This window comes from Schistosoma mansoni, chromosome 7, assembly GCF_000237925.1.
Source record: "Schistosoma mansoni strain Puerto Rico chromosome 7, complete genome".
In the NCBI taxonomy this organism is placed as follows: Eukaryota; Metazoa; Platyhelminthes; class Trematoda; order Strigeidida; family Schistosomatidae; genus Schistosoma; species Schistosoma mansoni.
In genome coordinates, this window is record NC_031501.1 from 6,155,776 (window position 1) to 6,178,400 (window position 22,625).

General features: G+C 35.5%; 2 protein-coding genes across 2 annotated transcripts; one reads left to right on the forward strand and one right to left on the reverse strand.

Annotated features, from left to right (window-relative positions):
- Positions 1 to 882: 882 nt before the first annotated feature.
- Smp_033200 (hypothetical protein) lies at positions 883 to 5,713 on the forward strand (the record flags this gene model as incomplete). The annotated part of the gene is made up of 4 exons (XM_018798710.1): positions 883 to 924; positions 3,037 to 3,301; positions 3,533 to 4,005; positions 5,687 to 5,713. 4 exons carry the CDS (start codon positions 883 to 885, stop codon positions 5,711 to 5,713), a joined length of 807 nt encoding a protein of 268 aa, XP_018653624.1.
- A 7,168-nt stretch (positions 5,714 to 12,881) lies between these two features.
- Smp_033210 (hypothetical protein) lies at positions 12,882 to 18,709 on the reverse strand. The gene is made up of 7 exons (XM_018798711.1): positions 18,547 to 18,709; positions 18,371 to 18,511; positions 18,201 to 18,326; positions 18,084 to 18,166; positions 17,995 to 18,051; positions 16,887 to 16,978; positions 12,882 to 13,183 (listed from the first exon to the last, which is right to left on the reverse strand). Exons 3-7 carry the CDS (start codon positions 18,214 to 18,216, stop codon positions 13,084 to 13,086), a joined length of 348 nt encoding a protein of 115 aa, XP_018653625.1. The 5' UTR covers positions 18,217 to 18,326; positions 18,371 to 18,511; positions 18,547 to 18,709; the 3' UTR covers positions 12,882 to 13,083.
- Between the last annotated feature and the right edge of the window lie 3,916 nt (positions 18,710 to 22,625).

Below are 22,625 nucleotides of genomic sequence, written 5' to 3' on the forward strand. Positions count from 1 at the left end.
CTTAAACATAATCTCCAACAACAATCATTCACATCAGCGTTAACTCAACAAAAAGAAATCAATATTAAACAGGATAGTAGTTGTTCTTCACCGTCTTTATTATCCATCCAAGAACCTGTGATAACTGCAATTAAATGTCCTGACTTTAAATCTACGAATACTACAGTTAATAGTAAGAAGTCATCAAATGACTCTTATTTATCAAAATCGTCAAATGATCAACAGCACATTAATTTGCAAAATATATCTAGAAGTTTCAACACCAACAACTTGTATATTACTACAGATTCTACTATTGATACTACTACTACTACCAATCAAATGAGAAATAATAATAGTAGTATTTACACCAGTACAATTGACAAAGGTTCATCCTCAGATAGATTAATCGTTTTACCATCACGAAAAACAATAGAATCAAAATTGAACATAGTATCATCTAATGAATCAATGAAAAAATCGATTGACACAGTGATATCGTCATATTCTACAGTAACTTCAGCAAATCCTTCAACAGAATGTGTTATAGTCAATGAAATTTCAAGTAAAAATTTGAAACCAAGAGTTGCTTTTATTGAACCAGTTAATAAACAGACTAGTACTACCACAACCACTACTAATAGTACTACTAATGATAATAATAATGTAAGTAGTACATTTGAAATATGTAACACTCAAAATAACCAATCCACTAACGAATCTGATAATAAAACAAAATTAACAAATAATGAAAAAAAGCCTGTAGATAAACTTAAATTAAGTTTATCTGATAGATTTCCTGGTTGGGGTGTCATAACAGACGATGATGATGATGATGATGATGACGACGACGACGATACAAATAAAGATGCGGATGAGAACAATGTTCAATGGGAGGAAATAATGGCAAATTTAGAGAATTTAAAACAATCACCATTGAAAAAGGTAAGTCCTGCTTAATCTTCTCTTTTCTGTGATTATAATTTCCAAATTCGAATGATAATTGATGAAGGGTGGAACGATGGGGCTTCAAGATTTTTTCAAAAATATTATCAATAGGATGTATCTCGGAGCTAAAGATAACTAATGCTTCTTTTGAATGATTATTATAATTATTATTTAAATACATAAATATTGGTACAAGCGGGCACCATATATATATGCGCCACACAAATCTCATTTCATTTGTGAAAGGGCTGTGATACTGCACAGGTGCCCAAACTGAAGCAGGTGGTTTCCTTAGGGAACAACACTCAGGGTTTTCGACCTAAAGGTCTGATCCACAAGGCAGTGGAGCATCGTGAGGATATGCAGTTCCATGGTAGCAGGTGACCGACATTAGTTTCACATGCCACTTGTTCCCTCAGGATACTGGAGCCAGCTCATGTGCACCATTGGCTTGGAATCAGGGTTTCCCAACTCCCCTAGGTGGACTCTCCGTGTCATCAACCCGTTTAAAGCGCCGGACATTCGCTTTTCTTCCTCTCAATTTCGTAAATAACACCCTTGATACGAGAAGGCAGTGAGTAGGACTTCGCTGGCAGAGGCTATATACGCGTGGCCATTTGAGAGCGTTTCGAGAGGGAGAGCGGACCGTCTTCACTCTCGGAGTTCGCGCGAGAGACCGAAGACTCTGGGTTTTAATCCCGCAAACGCGATCGCACTTCTGAGGAGTCCCTTACAGTGCTTCCAGGATTCCGATGGTGGTCTAACATCAATCGGTTTATGATCCCAACCAAAAACATATATTTTACTTATCGAATTATCCCTCCCTGTAGTATAGTATTTTGAAAATCAGACTGTTGATGATCTGAAAAGCAATGTAATCCAGTTTATGTGTTGTTAATACATAGAGAATCGCAACCACTCCACACTGAAATAATAACTCATACTGCTGATGAGAAATAATGTAGATGAAAAAGGAGCAATTTTTTAATAACGTTGACTTATTAGTGGTAACTGAAGCAACATTACTCAGAGTTGTTTAAGATAAAAATGTCAAGTTGACAAATAGACCTTATAATTTTTGAAGTGCTTTCTTGATCATACAATCATAAGTTTATATATTTAAATTTGACAAAGACAAAGAAGATATGTAATTAAGATGTTTTAAAATAACATCAAATGTATTTTGAATAATGGGCAGTAGTTGGATTTGGAAAGCACGCCTCATTAACTTACTAGCCGAATATACTTGGATTTAAGTTGATTTTTCCGAATCAGGCAGTCATAGCTGAGAATACCAGTGTTATATTCAGATTGATCAAATTTAATTCTTAATGTGAACAATAAAATACAAACCCCCACAAGATCAAATATATCACCTTAGACTCTGAATTAAGACTGAGTGTAGGAGTTCTATAGTTTCGGGTATTCAGTATTTCTTAAACTGATATTACTCACTGATGATTAAAACAATACAAAAGTGAATCGGTTATGCATAAACCAATTTACGAAAGAAACATTTGGATCTTCATTTAGTATTGTTTGTTTGAATCTTTCCATCGATGTTTAGGACTGAAAGTGGTCAGTCTCTAATTGGTATATGTGTATACTGTGCGTATTGCCTCGATATTGCCTTAATTCACAAGGATTGTAAGCAAAGTTGGATAGTGGCTAGCAGTGGAATCCAGGATGCGCGTTTCGTCCTATTTGGGACCCCATCGCACAAGCAAGTGGCTATGAGGACTCAGTGTCCGAGTAGATAACGCGATGGCGTTTGAAGCGAAAGGTACTGCGTTCGAGTCCCAGAGTGAACATCAACTCTGAGATGCAGGCACATCCAGCTGACGAGTCCCAAGTAGGACGAAACGTGCGTCCTGGATTCCACCGCTAGCCACTACCCATCTTTGCTTACAAACATATGGATTTGTTGTAAGTCTTTAAACAGTCAATCATCCTTACACTTGAGTATATTTGTTTATTTTTTCAACATTTTAGGATAGTGGATATGATCAACTAGAAAAAAAGGACTATTACATTCATGAAAACACTTCAAACAAACATAATGTCAATGAAAAGACACTTCATACAGATTGTAATATAAACAACGATAAGATACCAATAAAATTTCAATCAACAAATGAACAATATTCTAATTCTAATTTATCACAATCCGATATAGTAAATAATGAAGAAACAATTTTTCAAGTACATCATCAACAACAACATTGGCAACCATTTCCACGACAAATATCTATTGAAAAACGTCGAAATTCATCACTTCTAGCTAATCCACGTAAATCACTTGCAATGATATTTTCACAGATTAGTAATAATTTAGGATTTACACAAGAAACATCAACTGAATATCTTGATGAAGGTTATTCACCTAACTTTCGTTTAAATACAAGAATACCATCGGGGAAACGATTGAAACAGATTATTTCTAAACATAATACAAATAATAATAATAATAGTACCAATTATGATAATAATGATATTTTTAATTCTGATGCAGAGATTCATAAGAAACCATCTCGATCAAGTTTTATACAACATCATAAAGATTTAAGTTATAATGATGATAATAATAATAATAATAATACAATAGGTATACGAAGTAGTGTTTCAAGTCAACGTTTAATGGATCGTGGTATTTTTAATACAATAATTGGTGGTAATCAAAATCAACATAGAACTAGTGGTTCAATTGGTACATTGTCAAATGTTCATTATAATAAATCTAATAATCCAAATACTATTTTAACCAGTAATAATAATAATACAATGTCACCAACAACAACTACAGTTGATCGATCTATCCTAGTTGATTTGTTATGTTGTACATGTTGTACAAATTCAGATGATGAAGATGAAGCTTATTCAAATCTTATTGAAAATCATCGTTTAGCTCGTATAGTTACAATGGGAGCTATATTGACTATATTGGGTTTGATATTTGCTTATATAATACGTTCTGCAACTGAAACTCAAACTGCACCTAATGCATCAGGTACAACAGGATCACCGCCATCATCTCCAACAACAACAACAACACTAACAGTGGCTATGACAATTACTAACGTAACTGATATTGAAACGACTTCTTCTTTTTCTAACACTGTTAATACTACAATGAATTTAATAATGAATTCAACTTTAAATCCGCAATTCATAAAACAAATGAGAAATTTTTCAAGTTTCTTTAATTTAACTAATAATGATGAATCAAATTTAAGTGGACCTTTAAATGATTTATATGTGTACAATCATGTGAATAGTAAAGCGATAAGCACTAATGATGATATAATAATAATAAAACACATAATGCATCATCATCATATTAATTCACTTATATATTCCTCTACTTCTACATCTCACTCCTTCTCTTCATTATCATTATATTGTTTCCTCTCCAATAATTGAGTTTAATCAAGGTACTAGTATTATCATTTCTGTATACAATAATTCATTATAAATTATATGTACACAGATAATTATTTGTCTAGTCATTTTTGAATAAAACTACTTATATCAATACTAGTAGTAAGAAAAAATATATATAAATAATAAGATTCACATTATTGATTATTCATGTAATTATCATAAAAAATGATGAACATTCCAATAATTATTACCTTGTGTAAATCAGATACATACTCCACATCTTTTATTGTTTTATTATTAAAATTTATTGATTAAAATACCATCATGTGGTTCTTAACGTTAGGAAAAGATGATACTTATTGGTTATCTGAATATTATCAATGATGTTTAGGACTGCAATTGACCAGTCCCTTCTCTGCCGTGTGTGGATTTTGTACAGAGTGCCTTCATATTGCCGTTTTTTCAACCTTAAATATGAATGGGAAGATTCAAATAACCAATACATGTGGATTAAAATTCATCCAATTGCACAAACCAGTGGCTACTTGACTCAATGACTAAATGGATAACACGAAAGTGTTAGAAGCAAAAGGTACTGAGTCTGGTCCCGGAATGAAGTTCAACTCTGGGATTCAGACGCATTTAGCTGATGTATCCCAAACAAAACGAAACACACGTCATGAATTTCATTGATAACCACTATTCATCTTGTTATGTCCTATAACCCGTCAAATATCATGTGACAAAATTGCCAATTAGAACACCGACTTCTGTGACGCTGGCTATATGATGAACCAATGACGCGTTGATCAGCATGACCAGCCTTGAGTCAACTCTGCGTTCTTATTGGTCCTCTGTGTAGTAGCTTCTCGAAAATATCAGCCACCTCTGTGTGAATCGTATATTTCAGACATATACAGTTTATATACACGTAAATCAGACCGCATAATACCATAAAATAGAAAATAACAATCATACAAGATCAAGCCAAAAGTGGCTACGAGTGTGAAAGATCGTAACTAGTAGACTGGGAATAGCTTAAAAATAGTGAATCGTTTAATAGTAGCCAAAAGGTCAAATGAAAGCTTATAATAAGAATAATATAAATATGTATTATCCAGTTACTTAATAGTCATATATATATTGTGGATTGACTGAAGTTGAAAATGTGAATTTTGGAATAGCAACTTAATGTCTTGAATGCTATGCAGTCATTAAAAAATTCCTCGTTTTGATTCCTGTTAAGGAGGGTAATGGGTAGGCATTTTTAAGGAAACCTATACAAAAGGACGACACAGTAGTCTTTAGTAATTCCTAGCTTTCATTAATTGTTCAGCTAAAGTGATGTAAACTATCTTGAAACTGTATAATTTCACAGGTATACCATGCTAATAAATTATCTTAGCGTAGTACTTCCAATGAGATGTGTGTTATAATTTCGTAGTTCATCTATTAAAAGGTATAGAGAACTATTTTCCCATTAGATGTCATTTGGTTAATATTAGGATTGTATTCCTGGTTACTTTTGGACAGAAATGTCCACGAGCATAAATAGGATTCAAAGAATCCTATGTTATTTCAGTGTTCGTTACTTTGAACGGAATATAATGAACGTCAACTTTACGACTGTCAGCACTGATCGATAAACAATAACTGTGAAATAACTCTCATTTAGTTTAGTTATCATAGTTGTTAGAAGTGTTATTTGTGGATGAAAATGCTTCATATTGGATGGGACAGAGTAAACTAATCAGTAAACAGATATAATAATACAAACTAGAGTTACTGTACTGAATATAAACGTCTCAAAAAATGAAAACTGAACTATTTGCGACTAAATGGGAATATAGACGCTTAAAACTAGGGGACTGCTTAACGTTGTAACAAAAAAGGACGGAGAATTGTGGAAGCTAAGTTGGTTGGCTTTTTATGTTTTGGTTAAGCAAACTGGGGAAGAAAGAAAGTGTGTGGGCCAGTCAGCGTCAGAATACTTGATGACGATAACAGTGTTGACATATCTTCAGAGTGAGCATTTAGAAGTTAGATATATTAGCATAAATTAATAAATATCAACTACAAATAAATTAGAAACTTAATACATGGTTGTGAGCTGAAAACGAATAAACCGTCAGTAAAAGTGACAAACTATGTATAACTATTTAGTTGTATTCTTCAACAATCAACCTTCAAGGTCATATAGTAAGCACTGAAATTAGATCGTTGAATATGTTCCTTATGTCGAGTGACAATGTAGTATAATGTACTATAGTGTAATAATTAGGAGTATTTGAATTATTATACACACTAGGAATCCCAGAAATAACGCAATTTAGATCAAGACTACCTAGATGAGCACGAACAAACGTATTGTACTTGGAATTCGAAATTAGGCAATCATCAAGTACAAAGGAATCATTAATTCATACAAATACGACATATAACCATCAGTTATCTATTAGTATATGAGGCAGTTGATTTTCAATAAACGTTGAAGTTTGTTCGTCATATTTCACCTTAAAATGATTCCTCAATTGATGTGGACTTCGAATCAAAACCAACTGGAAACGGATCAGGTTCCCTCGATTCATTTATCTGAAGGTTTTCATCACAGTTCATATGGAATAAATTTACTGTAGTATAAATTCCGAAAGGAATGAACAATGTCTTCTGTCACAGATATTTAAACTCCTAAAAACCGTTTGCAATTGTAAACTAGTCAACGTTGTAACCTATTGGTCTATACTGTCTGCAACCATCCATTTATTGACTTATATTCCGTGCCACTATAAAATATATAAAATTCACTTAGTTTGCTGGTGAGCAGCAACTGCTTTAAAACTAAAAATCAACTTATTTATTTATCATTGCACAATTCGCCATAACAAATCACCAACCATCCTCCTGTCAAAAATTGGTCTTGTACTCTACGCATTAGACAAATCCATAACTAACTACACTTTCAGTAGGCTATACGTAGAAAGGCTGATGGTAACCTCTTGTTCACAAGTAATCTTAACAGATTCGATTAGGACCGATAGTGAACCTTTTAAACTGCGAAACACCAGGACCCAATAAAACAAAAAAAGGGGAAATAAACGAAAGGATTATGTTAATTTTAAGTAAGTTTGTTCCTCCTCACTGGAGAGATCTAGGAGAAAAGAATAACGGCTAGTCTTAATCCATGGGAAAATAAGACAATTTGATGTTAATTCAAGAGAAGGTTAGGGTACTAACTCAGAGACATTTTCCACGGATTGGTAAAAAAGGCAGGAAGTTTTCCTGAGGAATGTCGTCGATATTTCTTCAAACTTAATCCTTTCTGTTTGCTTGAAGATAGTCAACTAAAGATTTGTAATTATAATATGATTTTCTAAGGATAGCTTTTAATCTCTAGGATGAGAAATGTCCAATGTCTAATTAACAGTGAACCATATAAGCCCATTATTAATATTCTGGGCATGAGAACTTAGCTCTTCGGATATTTTTATACTCGATATAGAAATGAAGGCAACCTGTTGTGATATGTAGTATTTTATAGTTGGTACTGATAAGCGATTTTATTATTCACGAGTCCAATAAACAACTACTCGAGAGGAGAGACTAAGGCCACCAATGGTGTATGATTTGTTCCTTATGAATGAAAGTTATTTTTCAGCCAATCATATGAACTTACCATTTGGTCGATTTCTGATTAGCCCAATGAATCAAAACCAAAAAAGCTAGTGAAAATGCTAAATTCTGAATAGGATAAGCAGATGCGAACTGAATGAACTGTAAAGACATGACTCAACAATAAGATATTGGGAAATAGTCAGATAAGAGTGATTTATTCACTAGAATACATGATTGGAAAGATTAGTTACTTAGATTGATTTCTTGATCATAACAGCTTTCATTCATCTATTTTATTTTATTTAAACACATAAATATTGGTACAAGAGGGCACCAGATATATATGAGCCACACAAATTTCATTTGTGTGAGGGCTGTGATACTGCACAGGTGCCCAAACTGAAGCAGATGGTTTCCTTAGGGGATCACACCCCTGACCTTCAAGCTAAGGGTCTGACCCACAAGGCAATGGAGCATCGTGAGATGCAGTCCCATGGTAGCCGATGACCAAAAGTTGCTTCAGGATACTGGAGCCCATGTGCAGCATTAGTTTGGAATCGGGGTTTCCCAACTCCCCTAGGCGAACTTTTCTTGTCCACCAACCCGGTTAAAGCACCAGACATTCGCTTTTCGTACTCTCAATTTCGTAAACAACACCCCCGCCACGAGAAGGCAGTGAGTAGGACTTCCCTGTCAGAGGCTATATACGCGTGGCCATGTGAGAGCATTCCAAGAGGGAGAGCGGACTCTCCTCACTCTCGGCCGTACCAGGGCATTTGGGGGCTTCCATTCAACAAATTACAATAGAAGATACAAGTCGTTATGATTACGAATTCATTCATACCTTGAAAATAATATCAACAACAATTTATTTTTCCTCTTCGAAGAGTAATTGTTCGGTCACACTTTAAATTAGATTATTTCATACGAAATAACGGAGGCCAAAGGATTTCCTTTTATAAAATCTACTTCTATCTGACTACATTGCGATTTATAAGACTTATACTATAATAATCCAGTTAACTCAATATCAACGTCGTTTACGAACCCTCAGGTCCTCACAAAGATGGATGCAAAGAAATACAAGCTTGTGACTGTTTTTCACCAGCACCCTTTAAAGAATCTTAGATTAGATTTTAACAGTAGTATATCATTAAATCAAATGATAGTAATAGATCAACAAACTTCTTTCTTCCACAATGCTGAACCTACGCTGCAAGGACAACTGTCACCCTAGCATTATTCTAGTAACTACAGTTTGATCTAATCGCATGAAATCTCCGTTTTAGTTTCTTCAATAAATACTCGTTGAACTGAGCAACAGATGCTGTTACCAATAGATAAGAGAATAGCTAACCAACTGTACTTGGATCTTCACCCAGTTTGACTTAATTTAGATATTGGAAACGTATTTAACAAAAATGAATGGCTACAAATGAGGGCATTATTTTGAAAGGAGGTAAATTTGATGCCACGCATACTTTGAAAATAAAGTTTCTGCGACTTTGGTATGTTTTTTTTCTGGACAGAGTAGTTACTTCTATTCATTTGTTGTTAAAAAAAATAAACTTATGATCATTTTTCACCTAATGAAACAGCTACAGACTCTCGCTACAATGTACTTTTCTGTAAATTTGATACACTTTACATTTTTTGTTAGCCTGTTTATTCAACTTTATGTATATACAAAATAATTGATTTGCAGTAAAATCTAATGAGCATTCGACAACTGTTTCACACTAGTATAAGAATTGCTTAACAACACATACCGATGACTGAGAAATAGAACTCGGGACTTTTAGGTCTTACAGTAAGTGTATATTAACGTTGAATCATTGAGTTGAAAGAGAACAGGTTACAGTCACATATTCATGAAATTCAAAACAATGGTTCCCTTTGATAAATTTGAACAGAGAAATGAGAAGACAAATTTTGTGAGATAGTACCATTTCGTGCTTTCTCGTCAGTCACATACAAGCAACATGTTATTCGTGTAAATACAGTTTTGAAGATAAGGTCAAAATTTCTTATTTAGCATGACATTCACTCACTAGAACCATGGTAAACAAAGGTCAACGTACAGTTGTTTTTGAACATATAAAGTTGGACTTTTCCGATCAATCAAGATAGCTACGAGTAGTTTGAGTGTGTGTGGGTTTTGATGACATGTCACAATTCTAAAGGCTGATTTTGGGTCAATTTGATGACCACTCATCATTAGATGTTTTGCAATGGACGAGGCTGGGTTTCTTGATCGATCTTGAGATGACGGGCTAGGTGGATGAATCATGGATATGATTAACCATCTTGGAATATGTTCCCCTATCCTGTCCTCCAATCGGCGATCTGTCCTACCAAAGTAACTTTCTCCGCAGTTACATGTGAATTGGTAAATACAGTGGGATTTGGACTGAATCGGTCTTGGAGACTTGATAGGGTTAACTGAGATCGATTGAGTTGTTGTGATAAGTCTCAGATTAGCTGCATTGAAGGTCTTTTTTATTGCAGCTGCAGTCTGTTTGGTTGTAATTTTCATGCAATGATCACCCTTGAAAGGTAACTGTAGGTATACTGGTTTCTTGGGCACATCCGTTGCTATCAGTTTCGTCGTATTTGTGTTCTGATGACCAATAAACGTTTCAGGATATCCGTTTAATTTAAGTGTCTCAGTAATAAACTTAAATTCGTCGTCCAATGTATCTACAGTGCAGATTCTACTTGCCCGAGCGAATAAAGTTTTGACAATAGAACGTTTATATTGTATGGGGCAGAAACTAGTGAAGTGGAGGTACTGTCCCGACCAGGTGGGTTTGCGATGTACTCTGCGTCTGATCGATCCGTCTGGACGGCGATGGAGCAAGATGTCGAGGAAAGCTAGTTCATTATTGTTTTCTTCCTCATAAGTGACTTTCAGATTCGGGTGAATTGCATTAAATAAATCATTGACTTGATCAATATCTGTAGACTGTGGTAATATGACAAGAATATCGTCGACATATCGTTTGTAAAGTGTAATACCATCAATGAAGTGACTCACTTGCCTTTCTATCATTCCCATGAATATGTTTGCTAAAACAGGTCCGAGAGGGCTTCCCATAGCCACTCCATCGATTTGCATATATGCTTTACCTTGGAAATAGAATTTTATATTCTTTGTGCACAGCAAAATTAGATCTCGAAGATAGGTAGTAGGAATGGGTATTCTTATGTTGTGTGAAGTTATGAAATCACAAATAAATTCCACAGTTTATGGGAGAGGTACATTTGTGAACAAAGAGTTTAAATCGAAAGAATACATCCGACTATTAGAAATATTCAAGTGTTCCAAGGTTGGGAGAAGTTCAAAGGAATCAATGACAGTATGTGTCGACAGTTGTTTACAAACAGGATCCAAAATTCCTTTCAACCACTTTGCTAGCTTATGGTATGGTGAATTTATCATGGACAAAATTGGTCTCATAGGTGTTCCAGGCTTATGCAGTTTCGGTAAGCCATACATTTCTGGTGTGCATGTACCAATGGGCTTGAGCATTTTATAATGGGCCTCGGTGATAAAACCGTGAAGCATGAGTAGATGTAGTTCTCGGCATATTTGTTTTTCGACCAACTTCACGTTATCGATCTGTGAATCTGATTTAAATTTAGCAGAGTCTGAGAGGATCACGTTCATTTTGGTTATGTAGTCCTCCTTATTCATGATTACAACACCGGAACCTTTGTCTGGTTTGGAGATTGTTATTGTGGAATTGTTCTTAAGTTCCTTCAATGCTTCCCTGTGCTCATTCGTTAGACAAGATTTTTGGTTGATTGGAGTGTTTGCAAATTGCTGGGATATGTCAACTAATTTGGCTTTGAACCATACCTCATTCTCAGCTGATGTTGGAGTCAAGTTTGAGAACTGGCTGTAGAGGTTTTCGAAATTGGCGTCCACCAAATTCTTGTCGATTCTTTTCGGTGGTACTTTGTAGTTTAGTCCCATTGAAAGAGCTTCTAGGCGAACCTTGTCAAGATTGAAGTTAGATAAGTTTTGAACACGTTCTGTGAGATTTTCTGGAAATTCTGAAATCGTTCGGGTCTTTGATAGCGACCGGTTGAGTTTCGTCCATGTTCGGTTCGCCGTTCTCTCTAATATACCTTTGCAGAAGTTTATTAGTTTGATATGGCAAATGATGGATAGTTGTTCAATAAGTGGTATGAAATGTGTGCAAGTTTCTTTGTATTGGTTTATTTTGTCAATACACGAGTCAATCTGTATTTACACGAATAACATGTTGCTTGTATGTGACTGACGAGAAAGCACGAAATGGTACTATCTCACAAAATTTGTCTTCTCATTTCTCTATTCATGAAATTATTTTTATATAAAGGTGACAACTTGACTTTTAAATAACATGAGATCATTCTTTTGGGTTATATTAAGATTTATTGATTAATAATATTGTTATATCCCGTAGAGATTTATGAATGGTAACTTTGAGAACTATTTATGGACTAATATGATATGGATATTTCCTATTGTATAATTGTTAAGTAACTAAACTATTCATATTCATGTTCCCTTTATTATGAGCTTTATTTTGACCTATAGACTATTATTATACGATTCACCATTCCTGAGTTATGCCCAGTCTATCAATTACTGTTCCACCTATTCACAGCCACATTTGGTCAAATCTTGTACAGATTTTATTTTATATTTTACGGTACGATGTGGTCAGTTTGTTTGGTATATAAAACCAGTATGTTTGAGAATAATGATCCATATTGCAGAGGCTGTTATTGGCGTTTTGGACTTAACTGGCTGGGCTAGGCAGATAACAGGACCGACTAGTGCTCTAGACTGCTGGTAGTTTTGGTGTGTCATTTGGTCCGATCGATAAATTCACTGCTGTTCAATTGGCGGGGATCAACACGTCATATATAAGCAGGGCACGCACTCATACGATATAATAAATATGTTTACTTGCAGATGTCTTACATTTATGCAGAAAATAAAGTTACAAATTATTGATAATTGTCATATACAGCATCAGTATTCATTCAAAAGGGTTACTTTTCATATATACATAAAGTGTTCATAATGAGACAACCATTTCGTTGAAGGATATACAATCGGATATAAATTGTTCATTACAAAAACATGTACAAAGTAAAATAGTTTATCTATCTATTTTTGGAGATTTCAGCCATCTGTTTCCGCCATTCTGGCAAACTTTTTAAATATCCTAAACCAGATCCAATAGTGGTTCCAGCTGATAGAAGCCTAGGAAGAAAAATGATTTATAGATTTTGAAAAAAAACAATGGTAGTATGATACATAAAATGAGCAATGTAATAGAGTGTCTATGCTAACTAATGTGATATCTTTTCAAAGGTTTAATTTAATTGAAAGAGTTTTATGAAGATTGGTTTGTATTAGTCATAGGTTAATCTCAGTTGGGATATCACTGGAAGTCAAGGAACACTAGACAGGTGTCTAGTCATAGTATAAGACCCCTCAGTAGTACACAACTGCAACTTCATCAGGGATCTAACCTAGGAACCACAGGTCTCGCAGCAGACACTTAACCGTTAGGGCCACTGGGTCGGGGTTCAACGGTATAATTTCCACTTCAATTAATTCGCAATTTAACCATAAATTAAATGTGCCCATCATAAAATTGGAATAGTATTTTAACTCGATCAAATGTAATACTGACTTGGTTAATGAAAAGGTAGTTCAATATATAAATTATTTTTAATGAGTAGATTTTCAAAGTTAGACAATTATAAATAAATATTAAATCGTTAATAAAGGAACATATTGCTTGTCTCCAAGACCTTATTAATCAATATAACAAGCAATGGTTAAAAATAATGATCCTTACATAACCGTATTAGTTAAGAAAACAGTTACAGAAAGCTAAGCTGAAGGATAGCGACATTAAGTACGTTGATTTATTCATTGCCAATACGTGGTCAGTATACTAGTGAAAACACACAGTATAGAACAAGGTGTACATTCAGCTTAACTAAATACTATGAGTGTTAGTATTCAGTAAATCCAGTAAAAATGAAGAAATAGTCTGTATTCACATTTAAATTCATAATTAAGTAGTGGACACCTATATTTACTGACATTGTCGGACTATCAAAATAAATTTTGATACGACTGAAATAGTTTATACAACTGTGAGCAAGTACTATTTATGGTTTAAATATTCTTGTGGAGAAAATACATAGATTAAATACACAGTTAATCCACAGTCACTATTAGATGTGCTGTGAAGACTAATACTTCATGTACATATCCTAATGAGTGTCTGAGATGTTGGATGGCTGGGTTGGGTGATTGAAATATAATAATAAAAGCTCAAGTGCTGGCTTTTATTCAGATCCAAGGTCAGCGATACAGAAATTCTTGCAGAGAGGCAGACGAATAGGAGTGTAGCTTACGATAACCCAATGTTACTTTTTCCAGTTACAACGTACACTTAATCAAGTCTAAGACTCCATGTTATAGATGGAATAATAAACGCGAGGTAGAAAAATTGTAATCGGAATTTCAATTGGTGAATTTAGACAGTGATATCGCTCAGGGATCTATAGACATCACAAATGTGGATCGTTTCAAGTTGCTATGCCGCACAAGCAAAACAAATGAAATTACCCAAAGGAATACCAGTGTAACAGGGACAGTAGTAATATAATTGGCAGTAGAAAGATTCGATAGAAAATATGATTGCAGGAGAAATAATGCATTTCCGGAATAGCTTTATATTTGTTACTGGGATATGATTATCAAAACAAGATTTGCCGGTTATTATGAGCCAGAGATATCAAATAAAAAAATTGTAGTGTACTGGTTGCACCTACTTTTTATATGAAACTCTTCAGAGGTTAATTTATCTAAAATTACGTTTGCAAAGCTTCTCAATTCTAACTGTTTTTGTTACAAATAGGTTTTTTATAGGTTGATAGAGTAACATGAAGAGATACATGATCACTAGCGCTCTTAAAACTACCAACTGTGATAGCTGTATTGCTTTCTCTTAGCAACACATTTTATCTAATTGTTACGTCTGACCGATTGTGAAGGTCATATTCGCTTCCCTAAGCTAGTTCCGTACCCCCGAGCTAGAACTATACACCCACTTGAAGACCAGAGGAAAGGCACAAAGTGTGAGGGAAGCACTTTACTACAGGGTTCATTTATGTACAGAAAATATAGGGATTTTATAGTAATTTAAGAGTCTTTGAGTTTTACTGAAAGTTCTAGAACACTGCTAAACATAGTAGCAGTGTATCAATCAGCCAATCAGGATCTCCACATGTGACTTTTCCATTCTCGTTATTTTAGTAACATAACTTCACATAACTTCTAATTAATTGAAATGCACCTTGACGACCCCTGAGCTTGTTATGTCGCTTGCGAGAAAAATGCAGGGTCATCCCAACACTAATAATGGTTATGGTTTATACGCCATTAATTTTGGTGAAATACCCAATACTAGTAACAGTAGCTGCTTGAAGTGATTTTGCATAAGACTACCATATGAGAAATTAGGATAAAATCACAAATAAAGATTTTCTGAGAGGCAGATTTACACTTCTTTAGAAAACTATGTATTAAAACAGTTTTTGATAGACAAAACAGAATTGTAGAGCTCAATTTGAGAGATAAAAAAAGATACAGCTGCGGAAAAAAATATTAAAGAACTTTCATTACTGCTCTACTGGTTATTATTTATTTAAACACATAAGCATTGGTGCAAAGAGGCACCAAATAGATACGCGTCACATAAACCATTCGATTTGTGTGAGGGCTGAAATACTGTCCGGGTGCCCAGACCGAAGCAGGTGGTTTTCTTAAGGGACCACACCCGGAGCCCATGTGCACCATTGGTTTGCAATCAGGGTTTCCCAACTCCCCTAGGTGTACTCTTTGTGTCCATCAACCCGGTTAGCATGCCGAACATTCGCTTTTCGTCTTCTCAATTTCGTAAACAACACCCCTATCTCGAGAAGGTAGTGAGTAGGACTTCCCTGGTAGTGGTTGTATGCAGGCGGCCATGTGAAAGCATTTCGAAAGGGAGAGCTAACTCTCACCACTCTCGGCCGTACCAGGACACTTGGCGGCCCTACTGGTACTTTAATTTTTTAAATATGTAGTTGGTAAAACAACCTACGATATATACATTTTTTCTCAAATACCAGATATCCTGTACGTTCCATTTGTATTGTCCTTGACCTTATTTTATTTGTCGAGCCTGCTTCATTAAGAATATATTGACGAGATAAGTTCGGAAAATGTTTTCCTAGATCTTTCAGTCTGTGTGGTTTAAAATGCAGAACTTACATTTTAACCTTTTATCATAAAACCATCAGGTTTGGATTTTTTCCAGTTTTCACATGTTTAACTGTTGCCGATTAGTGTCAAATTAGTACATAAACTGGCCAAAACATATATAAAAATGATTAGATCATATACTTCGAAAAATGGAAAACAAATAACTTGTTAGTTTATGTCAAAATGTATCTTCAAACTTATATTTATGGAATTTCATTCAATTGGAGTGCTAAATCGTAACCTAATTTCCCAGAAGTCTTAACGGCAGATCGTGATCTGTGAATGTAATCGAGTACAGAATAAGGTAACGCCTATCTATGACATTTGATGAATGTTAAAGCGCATTGCAATGTAGATCACTGAATTAGAACATAGTAGTCAAGTGGTGTTATTTTTACGAGACCTTGAACGCGGTATTATGAGACCGTGGGTACACAATGCTAAAGAGTCTTGAACTAGAAAAGACAGTTGCCTAGTACTCTCTCACATTTAAGTTTTACAGGCGTCGGTTTATGGTGGACTACAACACATATATGCCAGGTTTCACACTATTTATGGATGACTGATTATCAAATTAAATAAGTCTTCATAAACCATAAAAAGGAAATATTTAAATGTTGAAGACGTTTTAACTCACCATACAACTTTTAGGTATTCGTAGTTAGGGAGTCCATACAAAGGATATGTCATGCTAAGTATGATACTTGATAATTGACAAAGAGTATTCAGCTATAAAGTCAATGTAAGAATTATTGGATGTAATAAATGATAAGAAAATTAAAAGACCTAAAAAATGTATGACCAATGATTTGATAGGACTCCATAACAGATAGAAATTTAAGCAAGACAGAGGTTTTCATTGTTTTATGGGGAACTTAACCGTAAGACCCAACGGTTGCTGCTATCTTGACGTGGTGGTCGAGCTTGCCTATGGTGATGAACCAATCGAACTACATTGGCCGGAACAATTGTTCCTCAAGGTCCTATCATGCCAAACAGGTCAATTGAAAAGCAGCAAACCCAAGATCGAAGGGCGGAGTCATACTGCTGGCTGTACAGAGGCGTGACGGCAATAAGGTGTTTCCTTCAGACAGCCAGCATAATAGCGGTGAAACTTTTGTTATATTGAGGAGCAAAACCAAATGAGTTATACCGCTCTAAGAACAAGTGAAAATGCAAAGTGTTAATTGATTTTAACGGATGTTGGTGTTTAAGTTCAAAAACCCAAAGAATGGTAGGAATTTGGCCGATATATTAACGACCAGGTTTGGAAGTAACCAGATTAATCCGGTATATTGTTCCCAAATTCAAGCTAAACCTCAGATCATTACGGAAGCCAGGATTTCACAAAATACACTAGTCAAGACCATTCATATCTAAGAAACTGAAGGTCGATTAGCAAAGTGAACGAAAGGGATTTTAAAACTACGAAAGGACTAGAGAGATTCGAAGTTTTTGTATAATTTTAGGTTAAGTGAACGAAACTTAACCTTATTGTCGTTGTAGCCCTGTACTCGTTAATTATAACTAAGAAGCAAATGAGGACAAAGTTACCATAAAGGCACCGTAATATATCTTCATGGAGATAACTACACCAAACTAACATTCAAAGGTGTGCAATAAATTGTAAAGGGCAGTAGAACGTTAAACAGGATATTGAGTTAAGCTACAGATAAAACCAAGCTAATCTGAGAGAATTTCATACCACCGAATTAACTGTAAGTAATAATAATAAGTAAACATACCTTACTGATATTTGATGCATTCATTTCAACTTTCTCGGTGAATATCTTAGGCGTAAGCTGAAGAAAGCATATAGAATGTGGGGACTTACTGTACCGAAATTCCGGAACATTATAAACAAAACTGTGATAACTATTCCTAAATCACGGAAAATAAAGAGACAAGCAAGGCTGACTAGTGGAATATCAGCTGATAAACGTCTTGTTACCTGGGAAAAAATCCATCACTGTCAACGACAAAACCAAAGATGTCACAAGTAGTTTGTCAGCAAGAGGGTCCAAGAAACTTCCAACATTCGAGGCCTGGTTTGACACTTTTCGGGCTATAGACCCATCTAACTTCACAAGTTCCATATAAACAAAGCAAACAAAATCTCACTGCATCGGTTACGCCAGCAACGACAGTAAGACCTAAAGCCATGCTCAAATCACTACTAAAAATAGATTTAACAATAAACGGAGTAAGTGTGATTCGCGAAGCTGTAATTAAATTAGGAATTGTGAATATTTTAATATGATTCTGTAGATGGTATCAATTAACATATCAAACGTTACATCTTTTCTAGGTGTTGAAAAAAAGTGGTTTGCTGGTACTGTCAAAACATGACAGTGGACGATTGTCCTATTAAGTATTTTCAAGCGCCACAGAGTACAAAGTCCGCTAACATGAAAAGTTGGACATGATTTGAGTTGCCGAACGACCTTCATCTTTAAAGGCAGCGGTAAACTTAATATATGATATTCAATATCTTTTTGACGGCCTTGAGTAAACAGTTTGAATTCTTTGAACTCGCTTCTTTTTGTCCCAGTGTGATTCTAAGACGTTTCAATGAACTGTAGTTTAACCATTCAACTTAACTAGTTCTAGCTACTTTGGCAGCTAAACACGATCTCAACTACTGAAATTACTATAACATCCACAAAAACCCCTTCTGATATTAATCAACATAAGCTCACTAGTGACTGGATTCAGGAGGTATTTTCTGGAGTTCTAGTGAGAAGCAGTGACCAATGGAGTTCAACCGGGTTTGTTGTGAGACAGTAACTCACTGATAAAAAAGGTGGATGTGTCGTCCGATTTCGTGGATCGGTTGAAGTTAGACAGTAACACCGTTAGATGCCGCTCAGTGGTCTAGAGGTAAAGTGCTCGTGCACGAGACCGATGGGCCATAGGTTTGAATCTCACGAGGCAGAATCGTGGATGAGCACTGAGGAGGAGTCCCACAATTGGACGAAACGGCTATCCAGTGCTTCCATGGTTTCCATGGTGGTCTAGCTTCAGTTGACTCATGTGATCAACTACTAAAGTTACGTATGGGTTTGTGTATCATGTGTGTGTCTCAGTAGGGTTTATGGGGTCAGCAAACAGCTCTCGAAGACCAAAATTTTTAGGCCTAAGTAGCACGTTGTGGTGTCCTTTCGACTGGTGTCTGGGCTGTAGAAAATACTCAGCTATTACGGGCAGTTATAAAGAGTTAACTAAGGACTTCAAAGCGTGGAAGAACAGAAAAAATAGTTAACGGTAACATGACTGATTTAAGATGAATGCTGAAAGTGGTTTTATCACCACCATTCAAACTAAAGCGATTACCCAGACGTTTTGATGACATTAACATTACGTGTGGTCATCCTCTCTGGGATTTACTTCCCGAGTTTCTTGGGTACAAGGACAGAGTTGTATGAAGAATACTGCTGAGCGGCCTGTGCACCTCCACGAGGAGTAACAAGCGTAAATAGGTAAGTTGGGTACGAGTTGGATGACTCACTCAATTTTCTGGGATCATAAAGTCACTACTGAATGATTTAAATACATGTTCCATGCACACTACGTTTGTTTATGATGTTCATGATCCGTACACACTATTAAAAAGACTATTTTAAAAAGTGAGAAATCTATCTGATTTATGACAACTTGACGAACGACGATTTGGGAAATAGTTTGGCTGTAGAAATGATGCAAACTGTATAAAGATAACCCGAAAACGGAAAAATGTAACAACACCAACATACGAGTATATTTTAAGGAAATTATTCCAAGACGAATAAAGAAGAACACTATGAAAAAAAGTATATTCAGAACACTACGAAAAAAGTATCTTCAGTTGAATGCAGAGATAATGTGACTAGTTGGAGAGTAGAGGAAGTGTTCGGTTATTTGTGAACCATGGTCCAATAAACATGTAACATGTAAGTCTCCTCAGTAATTATACTTCCAGCTACGAGGATCATTTGGTTAGGAACCAATACCACTGTAGATACTCGAAAGTCTTTGATGCTTGTTGGCTGAAGAAAACGAAAGCTGGCATGCTGACAATATGGCATATTTGTCTTCATCAAGTTATTTGCCGATTGTGATTCATGTCAAGTCTGTTTTAGGAATACTCTCGTTGTACAGATTGTGGGATGATGAGATGAGGTACTAAGGGGTGGATCCTGAAGAATAAGGAATGACATTTCTAGGCCGGTAGATAAGGAAAATGTTTAATTAGACTCGACTGGTCCAGAGAGGTTGGTGATTATTCATAATGTCAGAATGTCTGAGAACAGCTCTGGTGAATTTTTTTTCGACGGTTTCACGTTGTCAAATCATTATGCATGCAATCACTGTAGACTAGCATACCATTATCACGGTTAGATATAATGCATTTTTTATACAATAATGATAATATAATGATCAAGATTCAGTATCACTGAAGTTTATCTATAAGAATCTAATAAGCGTTCTTGAATAATAAACTTTGGAAGCAATGAGCTGAGTAGACTCCATGCAATAGACACACGTTAAGCGGAAGTCATGAAGAGTATTGACGGGTTTCAGTATGTGTTTGTGTGAACACAGATTGACGAACCAACAACTAAACCTGCAGTATTATGGTCTACTTCGTTATTAGCACCTAATACTTAGATTGTAGATTTGTCATGATATGACTACCTAATCTATGAGATCTTACGTGAAAGTCACATCATTGTCTACACTGAGTCGCCCTATCGTAATCATCATCAATATATGATGGAAAACATATTTAGGCTGTAGATACAACAATATATTTAGTATGAATAAAAGAGGTAAGTTACACGAGAATGACCATGCCTGCAAGGTTGTGCCGTGCCGTCCGATCATTTGAACATTCTAGCCTACCCCATTGTTGAACTTCTCTTCGTGTTAATTGTTGAAAACGCACCTTCTCAGTTATCTCATGCTCAGCTTTGAGGATTGTGTGGTTGGGACCAATTCTTTTTCACCGTTTAGTGGCAGAATTTTCGACGTAGCCCATTCGTTATAATCTGTTTATGTCTTCTTGGACTACCAATGAAATATTACTTCCTTTGATAAAGTGCGAGAATTAATAAAACACATTTAGTTCTTCAAAAATATATACATACATTATACTTCTAGTTGAGAGAATAAAGTGTCAGCTCGTCCTGGATAAATTCTTGTCACATTCTCTTCGTGTTTAACGCAGAATGCGATATGCAACCAGTGGCACTCTAACGTACTGAACCTCCCGCAGTCGCCAATTAGAAGATAGAAGAGAGCAAGAGAAGAGATTGTTGGGTAAAAATAAAAAATGAACAGAGATATATGTTTATTTTTAATTATTAGTGTTGGTCAATGCATCACTATAATTCAGCCAATCTGTAGGGAAACAAGTTATGCTACCGTCCGATCGTAGAATATCACGATAATAATTTAGGAAGCAATATCAAGCTCTGATTGAGTGGAAACTCTTGGGCTCCTTTAGAGCCTCTGGAAGCTTCTTCGTACTTCTAGGAAGCCGTCCAAACAGTTCCTTAATTCGTATCAAATAAGTTGGCTTATTAGGTTCCAAAAAAATTCTTTTATGTTCTTTCTAAACCCTGATGCAGTTTTGAATTAAATTCATCATGACATTGTTGGATATTGAATGAGTTCTCCTAACCATTTGTATATGTGAACCGCTTCTGATTAATGTCTCGGTGATCGTCGTGCAATAATATATCTTAGCTTGGAAGTGAATTAACACAGCATTACATCTAGTGGTAGAGTGGTAATGGAACAACACTGAAAAATCACCACTAGTGACACATGAAGCTGAGCGGTTACTAAGTTAAATGACGGGACACTGGACGTTGAATATTCAGTGGAAAATAGTGAAAGTCATTAAAAGTCAACTTTCGGTGTTGCATACGGATAAATAACTAGTGAAAATGAATAGTTTCGTGTTCATTTAGCATTGACTCTGACTACGTTAGTTTTTATATACATGATCTCACGGCTTCCAAATAACCATGAAATCTGTAGAATTATGGTCAAGTTCGGTACTGGTACTACCATAGTAAAAGACCTATCCCTAAAATTGTAGATTTGTTATAATGCCGGAACGACTAGGCTAGTACTCAATGTCACTTCAGAGGCCCGTAGATTAAAGAACTGGTTCGAGTCCATCAACGAAAATGGGACAAAATGAATATGAACACGAAGGTGGATGACAGGCAAGCTTGCCCTAGAGTTAACAAGTTCCTAATTCGGTCTTATGCATAATTGAACTCTTTTCTGTCCAGTTATGTAGGACGGTTTATGGCCCTAATAGCTAAGACCACCCGTAATCCCATCTGATGGAGTTGTAGAACCTAACCACGGTCGATGCAACCAA

Excerpts from the sequence above, each read along its gene's own strand:
- Smp_033210 (XM_018798711.1), bottom strand. Across the intron at positions 16,979-17,994 it reads ATGCATCAAATATCAGTAAG|CTGAATACTCTTTGTCAATT; the intron begins GTATGTTTACTT and ends TTGACTTTATAG. Across the intron at positions 13,184-16,886 it reads GAATACCTAAAAGTTGTATG|GCTTCTATCAGCTGGAACCA; the intron begins GTGAGTTAAAAC and ends TTTTCTTCCTAG.